This window comes from Bidens hawaiensis, unplaced genomic scaffold (genome assembly GCF_021521415.1).
Source record: "Bidens hawaiensis isolate Kalapana, Puna unplaced genomic scaffold, B.hawaiensis_p1.1 tig00029004_1, whole genome shotgun sequence".
NCBI classification, from domain to species: domain Eukaryota; kingdom Viridiplantae; phylum Streptophyta; class Magnoliopsida; order Asterales; family Asteraceae; genus Bidens; species Bidens hawaiensis.
Window position 1 is genome coordinate 35387 of NW_027494770.1, and position 10091 is coordinate 45477.

At 36.1% G+C, this 10091-nt stretch overlaps 1 protein-coding gene across 1 annotated transcript; it reads left to right on the top strand.

The window, feature by feature from the left end:
- The first annotated feature begins 204 nt into the window (after positions 1 to 204).
- LOC143578038 (enolase 1-like) lies at positions 205 to 4009 on the top strand. The gene is made up of 17 exons (XM_077061717.1): positions 205 to 332; positions 1049 to 1112; positions 1234 to 1298; positions 1402 to 1449; positions 1525 to 1611; positions 1695 to 1775; positions 1853 to 1954; positions 2026 to 2106; positions 2220 to 2294; positions 2380 to 2442; positions 2545 to 2625; positions 2715 to 2909; positions 2990 to 3040; positions 3135 to 3223; positions 3314 to 3365; positions 3523 to 3579; positions 3701 to 4009. The coding sequence occupies exons 1-17, from the start codon at positions 267 to 269 to the stop codon at positions 3779 to 3781; spliced, it is 1338 nt and encodes a 445-aa protein (XP_076917832.1). The 5' UTR covers positions 205 to 266; the 3' UTR covers positions 3782 to 4009.
- Positions 4010 to 10091: the final 6082 nt, after the last annotated feature.

Sequence of the window (10091 nt, forward strand, 5' to 3'; positions counted from 1 at the left end):
GGGACCGGACTGCAAATACTACGTGGCTACCAACTTTTAAGATCTGCCAGTACTACCAAACTTCAAGGACTGTTGTTGTAAATCATCAAGCATCAGTGTATTGGTTTTTGAAAACCGGCTGGTGATCCAACGGCTGAGATTGTTTAGCCCCTTGTGCAAGTAGACTGTCTGCGTCTACTTATTTGGCCACAATCTCTCAATATTTTCACCTAACCTTACAAACTTGTTCTCAATAATAATAATAATAATCTCAGATCTTAAATCTTATGGCGACTATCAAGGCAGTGAAAGCTAGACAAATCTTCGACAGCAGAGGCAACCCTACCGTTGAGGTATAATACATCTTTTAAGTAACTTGACGTGTTATTTGATGTTTCTAATTGTGATTTTAAGTTTCTGTGTTCAATCGGCTACTTTGAGCGGTTTTCTGTTTAGTTGATTTAACTGTTTGTTGCATCGGTTGTATCGCCGTTACAGATGCTGACTTATACGATTGTGTAGTGTTTGGATCTATTATTTTATTTGATTTACAGATTTTGTTGCTATAGTAAGTTTATGTGTTCAATCGGCGACTTCGAGCAGTTTTGCTTTATTTGTTTTTAATTATATGATGATGCATCAGTTGTGTCGATGCTGACTTTCGCCATCGGTTTTTGACGTGTATTTGGATCTGTTGTTTGTGATTGTGATTTAGACGATTTGCTGGTAAAGTAAGTTTAGTTGTTGTTGCCTCGGTTGTATCGTCATTATAGATGTTGATTTTTGCAATCGATTATAACATGCATTTGGATCTGTTGTTTGAACTTGTGATTTAGAAAATTTGTTACTTTTTGTGTTTCATCGGCCGCTATTGTTGATTTTGCTGTTTGTAATCTGCGATCGATTTTAACATGTGTTAATTAGATCTATCATTGATTCAAGTTTCTGTTGATTGCTAACTTGATGGATTCATTATTGATTTTTGCTATTTACTAACCTGATTGTTACTCATTGTATGCGATTTTTTGCTTTACTAAAATTTGGATGATACTTTCTATGTGATGTATAGGTTGATATTACTCTTTCCGATGGCACATTGGCCAGAGCTGCTGTACCCAGCGGTGCATCCACCGGTAAGATCTGTTACTTTGTCGTTGTAGATTTGGTTTTTAGCTAAACTGTAAACTTGTCGATGGAAGATCTTGCTGTTGTGAATATAGTTATATGATCTGAATTCAATTTGTTTTCTTGTAGGTATCTACGAGGCTCTTGAATTGAGAGATGGAGGGTCAGACTACCTTGGAAAAGGTGTCTTGAAGGTGTGTGCTGTTTGCTTTGGTTGATTATTTATAGTTGATACTCTTTGTTTGTTTATAAGGTTAAAGATGCTGATATAATATTATTTTTGTTTTGTTTAATTAGGCTGTTTCCAACGTCAACACAATTATTGGCCCTGCTCTTGTAGGCAAGGTTTGTTCATTAACCTCAACTCACTGTTTTTGTTTGGGTGATGCGAACAGTCATAATAAATTGTTTTTGCTACAGGACCCAACTGACCAAACTGGAATTGATAACTTCATGGTTCAACAACTTGACGGAACTCAAAACGAATGGGGCTGGTGCAAGCAAAAGGTATAGATTTTAATTTATATAATTAGTTATTTGATAATTTTTGATGTGATTGATACTTATTGTTGAACCATTATGTTGTTAAGCTCGGTGCCAACGCCATCTTGGCAGTTTCTCTTGCAGTTTGCAAGGCTGGTGCTGCTGTCCTCAAAATCCCCCTATACAAGGTAATTTTCCAACTTATTGAACTTGTGGAATGTTACTTTTAAATTCATTTGTTTGACCATAAAGCTTCTGCTTGCAGCACATTGCCAACTTGGCTGGTAACAAGAACCTTGTTTTGCCAGTACCTGCATTTAATGTCATCAACGGTGGATCGCATGCAGGAAACAAGCTTGCCATGCAGGTACAGATTATCTCACTCTAGTTTGATTTTTAAGTTTTAACAAATTGATTCTCACAAATTTACCTTTTCAGGAATTTATGATCCTCCCTGTTGGTGCTTCCAGCTTTAAGGAAGCAATGAAGATGGGAGTTGAAGTGTACCACAACTTGAAGGTGAGACGAACACAATTTATAAGTTTATGGCTAATTATTCTGCTCATTGACCAATTTAAAGCTATTATTTTGCATTTGTTGTTTGGAGAACTAATCTTTTAATTTGATATCAGTCTGTGATTAAGAAGAAATACGGTCAGGATGCAACAAACGTTGGTGATGAAGGTGGCTTTGCTCCCAACATTCAGGTTAGGCATTGGCTCATGTTAGCAAGCAAACCCATTTTTATACATTGATGTCTTTTTAACAACTATTTGTCTTTTCCAACTTCAGGAAAACAAGGAGGGCCTTGAGTTGCTTAAAACAGCTATCGCTAAAGCTGGATACACAGACAAGGTAATTGTTACAAGTAGATCTTTTAAATCTCATGTCTGTATTCATATTTTTGTTTTAGCCTTTTCTTAACATAAAAATGTTTTCAATGAGTTATTTCTATAGGTTGTGATTGGAATGGATGTTGCTGCATCTGAATTTTATGGTGAGAAGGACAAGACCTATGATCTAAACTTCAAGGAAGAGGTATAAGTTACTCACCTTTCGTAACGTATGAAATACTCAAAATAAGTATAACTTTTCTCATACTTTCTCTTTTTGAATAATATATGCAGAACAACGATGGAAAAGAAAAGATTTCAGGAGATCAGCTCAAGGATCTTTACAAATCGTTTGTGAGTGAGTACCCTATTGTGTCAATTGAAGATCCTTTTGACCAAGATGACTGGGAGCACTATGGCAAGATGACCGCCGAGTTGGGCGAAAAAGTACAAATTGTTGGAGACGATCTTTTGGTCACCAACCCCACGGTTTGACATTGACCTTTGACCTTTTTCTTCAGTTTTGACTCGCTTTGACTTTTATTGAATACTCTGAAATTGTTTTGCAGAGAGTTAAGAAGGCAATTGATGAGAAGACTTGCAATGCTCTTCTTCTTAAGGTATATAGTTATTGTCATCTTTTTTTCTTTTGTAACCGATATCATGTGTAAACATATGGTTATATTGGTTGTGTTTGTTTGGTCTATGGTGCAGGTCAACCAAATTGGGTCTGTAACTGAAAGTATTGAAGCTGTGAGGATGTCCAAACATGCTGGTTGGGGTGTGATGGCCAGTCACCGCAGGTATGAAAATATTTTATTTATATAAATTATGTATTTCTGATTTCTTTGAATATGGTTTGAATGAAAGTTTACGGTTTTGTCATGTTGCAGTGGAGAAACCGAGGACACCTTCATTGCTGATCTTTCTGTCGGTTTGGCAACGGTAATTATTCGCTTTGATAGAAAGTTATATACATGTAGTGGGTTTGAGGGTTGGGCATGCTTTCAAACAGACTTGGGTCTGGTTGACTTGAGACAGTTTTGGTCTAATTATTACTGTGTTATACTGAGTATAATAATTACACAATGGAACTTAACAGGGTCAAATCAAGACTGGAGCTCCATGCAGGTCTGAGCGTCTTGCGAAGTACAACCAGGTGGATTTTCCTTACCTTTTTTATTCACATTAATATTTAACAAAAAAGAGAATGTTTTTATTATTTGGTGCGAATTGTTATCAAGTTAGAAACTAGAATTAAACTATTGTTTTTGTATCAGCTCTTGAGAATTGAAGAAGAGCTTGGATCAGAGGCGGTTTATGCTGGAGCTAACTTCCGCAAGCCGGTTGAACCTTACTAGATTTTAAACATCGGGATGATCAAGAGCCGAGGATCAATGTCCATGTGGAATATGCGATTGGTGATCGTGTATAAGTTTTTCTATAATAAGGGCTACTCTAGTTTTCTTTTGAGGGTTTTAACTGCTAAGTTTTGTAGTTTGGTTTTCGACATTTGAACTTGTTTCTCTTTGCCAATGGTAATGATACTGATTTTGCATCTAAATGGTATATGCGTTTTAAGTCTGATATATCGTAGTTTGTTTTGGTTGTGGCCTATCTTTTGGTTTTTTATTCGGTTAGCTAAATGCAACTTAAAAATAAAGCACGATAAGTTAACTAAATGAGTTGTCACAAGTCATGGTTGATGTCGTTGATGAGGTTGGCCATACTCCCTAATTAAGTCTATTTAGGTTTGTGTTCTTTTATTCATCACTTAATATGTTAATATCAAATTTCAAAACAGACATTGTACTCGTATGAAAGGTTATACTTATGGTGAGGTGCGGGATTATAAGTCTAGAGGTGCACATACCGGGTATTTAAAAAACCCGGAACCGGGTAGGAACCGGTTCCGGGTATGGTCAACAAAAATCAAACCAGGTTCGGGTAGGAACTGGTTCCGGGTATAGTCGGGTATTTGACCGGGTTTTGACCAGTTCCGGGTCGGGTTTTGACCGGTTCCTCCGGGTTTTTTCCACCGGTTCCAGGTCGGTTCTGGTTCCAGAACCGGCCCCGAGGAGAAATCCTATACCCGGTCAGGAACCGGTTCCGGGTCGGTTCCACCGGTTCGGTTCCGGAACCGGTTATTTTGTGCACGTCTAATTACAACTATGGTAACTAAAAGAAATGAAATGAAGAGTGCTTACTGGTAATGGGTTCATCCTATTTTTTCAAATATACTACATTTTTCATACTGTTCAGTGATTTATCAAATAAATGGACACAAACAACTGTTTTTCTTAATAAATGAACACAAATTGAAAATCTTGGTTAAGTGTTCAATGCTCAACACTTATAAATCAAACATCAAGAACAACAACATGGTCACACAAATAGATGCATTTTTTAATCCACAACCATCCTATATACCACCAAATGATTGACTTAATTCTATTCTATTTTAGAGTATTGTGTTCCTGAGTATCATTTAGGGAAAGAAAGGAAAGGAAAAGGTAGGAAAGAAAAGATTAACTGAGTTTCATTTAAGAATGGAAAGGGAAAGAAATAGGAAAATGTGTGCTCTCGAGTTTCATTAAAGGAAAGAAATGGTAGGAATTGGAAGAAAAAGTAAGGGTAAAATTGAAGGTTTTGTTCCTTTCAATTTGGTAGGAAATTGATTGAAAGAAAGTTAGTGAAGAAAAAGAAATGAAATGAAAAAAAAAAGATTTCTTTCTTTCGTTTAATGATCTCGGGAATACAGCCAAGGGTGTAAATCGTGTAGGTTTGAAGTTGAAGGATTTCGGGTTGGTAGGCTGACTAGGTGAACCCGAACACGGCCCAAATACTTAGTAGGGTCTTGCTGTCTTAGGCATACTTAAAATTACGTATTGTTGTGTCAGACACACTCAAAATTGTGCAGTGACTTTGATCGAAATGTTTAATGTTCATTTACAAAGAAAAAGGTATATATATATACTCACTGCATCAATAGCAATTTGAACAAATGATGAGTGAAACTTAAATAAACACTTTTGTAAACTATGTATTTTTTAATATTTTTGTCTGGTCATATACTTGGTTATGCATACTTAGCTTGAGATTAGAGGAGTGGCTCTACATCAAGATCATGGTTTGGACCAAATGGTCAATATACTAAATAAATATTTAACTTGCCAAGTTGTAGAGATATGGGTAACATCCCTCGTAAAGTGTGTGCCAATGAAAGATCAAGCTTAGATGTCCACAATGTAATGTAATGGAACGGTAACATAATTTTTTTATTTTTTTATTGTGGGTCTCATGCACAATCACTTCATATATTCTTCTAAAATATATGGACGTGATCCTAGAAAGGTGTTGATAGTGATAATGTTAACTATGGTGACATGCCATCAATGCAAGGGTAAATGTGTAATTTGGGAAGATACATGCTTGCCTTGAACACTAGACATCATGGTTTGGTAATTCTTTTCTTGACTTCGTCTTTTTTCACCTCCCTAAATTCCATTTAGTACTTTCTATGTATTTTAACACATTTTAATATGATACTTTTAATTGTTAAAATATGCTTTTAAGCATTGCTAAACCTTTCATCTTTCTGAACTGATTAGCAGTTCAATGTGTTGCTGTGCTGCTGATCTGATATTTATTTATTAGAGTAAATCACATGGGTCATTCATGTGGTACATAAAATTAATTTATTAAGTTCCAAAATATCATCTATGTTTTGTATGTGAGCAAGAATTTCACTCTTGATTGGTTGATGCTGCAAAACAATTAAGTCAAGTTATTGCCATTAGATTATTTTGTAGTACTTGGTTGTTTTGTTTAGTAGATGGGATGCTTAAATAATAAATACTATGTACGGTGAGTTGTTTGAATGGAAACTAATGTTATTGACAAGTAAATAACATAACCCTAAGTGGTACATATATCTGTGAAACAACCATAATGAGGTTCTTTTGAGAACTTATTGTGCTATGCAATAAATTTAGTCTTATGTCAACAACATTAGTTTCCAATTTTTAGTAGATGGGATGCTTTAGATACTTGAAACAATTTAGATTTATATTATTAAATGGCAATCATCTCATATAATGTGCAACTAAATACAAGGGTCATAATGGGAATTCTATAATAAAGGATCAAATTTATAAAGGGTAGTTTAGGAAATAAAAGTTTTGAAGGAGTTTTGTGCAGGTCTGACCATTTAGTCAAACTGTTAGATGGGTTCTTCGTTGAACAAACCTCTATGTTTTTTGTTGAAAGGTCTGATCTTATATGTTGGGTTCTTCTCAAGGATCATAATTGTCATTTTTGAGTTAACGGGTCAGAACTACCATTTTAGTGAACATACGAAATTCTCATTTTTTGGTTATTCACAGTAGCAAATGAAGTAACATACCTTGTATTTTGATTCCCGATTCCCGCATCACAATAGCACGATAACACGTTCTATCTACTTTATAGATAAATATTACAAGTCATCAAGAAATTCATCTAACTAAAGGAAGACATGTTTTCTTCTTCGTGTACTTGTGCTTTTGGATTATATGTTATTTGAGATTTTGTCGTGGACATCTGTAAAGATTTGTTTCTGGTATTTATTTTCTCATTTGTACAAACTGATAGCAATGCTGGAGGTTACTGTTTATTGGGTCAGATCCCAATGGATTTATTTCATTTAAAAAGATCTACATATTTAAGTTTACGGGAGAGAGCTGAGACGATGTCAAATGTTAGCATACGTTCATGCTATATGAAGGTATTCTTTCGGTAACAATAGAAAAAACTGAAAATTAAATAATCAGATTAACAATACTTCCTTATTTGTTGTCTGTTTTTGCAGTTGAGTGGCTTGGATGATGAAAAATATGTCTTTCCAGTTTCCACATAATTCGCAGTTGAGTGGCTTGAATAATGAAAAATGTGTCTTTCTAGTTTCCACATAATTAAGAAGTTGTATGTTTTCTTGCAAGCTCTCCTATTATTATATATATAAATATCAACAGTTGGCGCCACATAATACCAACTGTTTTTCTATTTAAGAAATAAGTTTCAATACTCTATCAATATTGTTAGCCATGGTAAGTTGGCTGAAGTTAGTTATGTTAAATCATTTTTGTATTATTTGCCCAGGTTCGATCCTTTGCTTTGCTGTTTATTATTGACATGAGCATCTTTTTTTATTGTTTTGCTTGTAGCCTTGTACGCTTTGAGCATATATATGACATTTTTTTAAAGATCTTTTGAATTTAGACTCTTCTTTTAAAGGTTTTTTTTTTTCCAGTTTTATTTAAGCATTATAATTTGACGAAGTTAAGTTTTATATTTAGTGTCAATATCGTAACGAATCTAAGCGATACCAACTAAATACGCATCGACTCATCGTCAAAACGTACCGTAACGAGCCTAGCCAATAATGAAATTATTTTTTATGTATACTTCTAGTACGATAAGGAACCTAACTGATACCGACCGAATGTTTGTCGATTCGCCTATGCAACACCCGTGTTTTTTTTGTTACAATTATGTTAATTTTTCGAAATTATTTTTTGGGTTTAGTCCAGTTCCGTGGCGAACCTATCGATACCAACCGAATTCCTGCCACAACGTCCATATTTTTTCAACCGAATAAACATCGTTTTATATATATTATTTTTTGTATAAGCTATATGTTTACTACTTTCTTTTTCTAATTTGGTGTTGGTACCGGTACAAACCTAATCGATACCGACCAATGCCGCTTTGATCATAAATTGTATGTGTGCTGACACTATTTTGGGCGTTCACATATAATTTTTTGATTTAGTGTAGGTGTCGTGACAAACTTAACCAATACCAACCGAATTTGCGTCAAGCCGTCGCCGCAACGCGGCGGGTTTAACCTAGTTAATATTAATCTTTATATTCTTACTACTCATAAGTTCATTTTATTGTGGCAAAGAGTATATTCAAGCATGCGCCAACTTTTGTGATTGCGGAGTGATTTAGTTGGAGAATTTATTGGTCTCACAAGAACAAAAACTAGGAGAAAGGTATGCAACTCTTATCTTAAACCGCACTCTTTTAATTTTCAAGCCTGGTTGTGAAAGACCAAAATACACTGCCTTAACATCTGTTTGGTATGAGGTAATGGAATGGGCGACGGAATGGAATGGACGTGGTAATGGAATGGACAAAGGAATGGAATGAGTTATTACAATTCCAATGAACTGTTTGGTTACCACATGGGAATGAAATGGATAATTACTTTATATTGTTGGTAGGTAAGAAAAAAATAAAATTAAAATGGTAGTGAGTGGTGGTGGTGGGAGCGGTGGCGGTAACGGTGGAGGTGGTGGTGGCGGTAACAATGGAGTTGGTGGTGGGCAGCAGTGACGGTGGGCGGCGTGTGTGATGGTGGGGCGATGATTGATGGATGCAGGGGGCAGCTGGAAGTGGTGGGTGGCTGGCACGAATGGAGATGGTCTGTGGAGGTGAGTGGTGGCGGCGATGGACGCCAATGGTGGTGATTGGTGGCAGTGGCAGCGGCGGTGGGCAGCGTTGACGATGGGCGGCATGTGTGATGGTGGGGCGATGGTTGGTGGAGGTGGGTGGTGGCGGCGATGGACGCCAATGGTGGTGATTGGTGGCAGTGGCGGCGGCGGTGGGCAGCGTTGACGATGGGCGGCATGTGTGATGGTGGGGCGATGGTTGGTGGAGGTGGGTGGTGGCGGGGTGGGCGACGATGGTGGTGGCGGCGGTGGTGGTGGTGTTGGGAGGGTGGTGGAGGTGATGTAGGGTGAATGAGGGAATGGAATGAAAAAAAACATGGGGTATGGATGGAATGGAATTGGGTATTTTAGAGGGAATGGAATGGGCTAGGTAATGGATCATTCCATTCCTTTGGTCAACCAAACACACTATTTTTCATTCCCTCACAATGGATCATTCCATTTCGTCTTCATTCCTGCATACCAAAGGCTACTAGAGAAAATGAATGTTTCCAACACTTGAACACTTGAATGCATATATAAGAAGCCAGGTGGGATATTATTTGTAGATGAAGCGTGCCGATTAATACCAACTCAAAAATCAAATGATAAAGATTATGGTTTATAAGGCTTTGAAGAAATAATTTCGGTTTAGAAAAAAGCACTACAAATATTTTATTGGATGCAATTTTAAGGAATTTATTTCAATCTTGTAGATGAAAATGTTGATGCATATGACTATATGAGATTCCCATATACATTCTTTATTATCATAACCGAGAATGCTCATTTACACTTCCTACAACATGTTATTTATTAATCATGTTAATGATGCAACAATTAAAGTCATCAACGAATCAATGGCTAAAATAGAAATATTATTGTAAAAGGATTTTTGAATTATTGAGACTTGAAAGAATTGGCTATAGTGAGTTCATTCCTCCACGTTATCAAATGGTTTTTATTAATACTGGTACATATTAAGTTTTACTTACATATTACTCGATCATGTTATTGCCTGGCGTATGTTAACACAATTGATGTTAAGTTAAATTTTGTTATACTCAATCCCATGTATCACTTAGTTAAGTTGTTTAAACCGGTAGTAGCATTTGGTAAACTAGTAAAATAAAGTAAAAACCATTTGCGCAGAACAATATTCTTGTTTCAGAATATAAAACCACCTGGTCAGTTT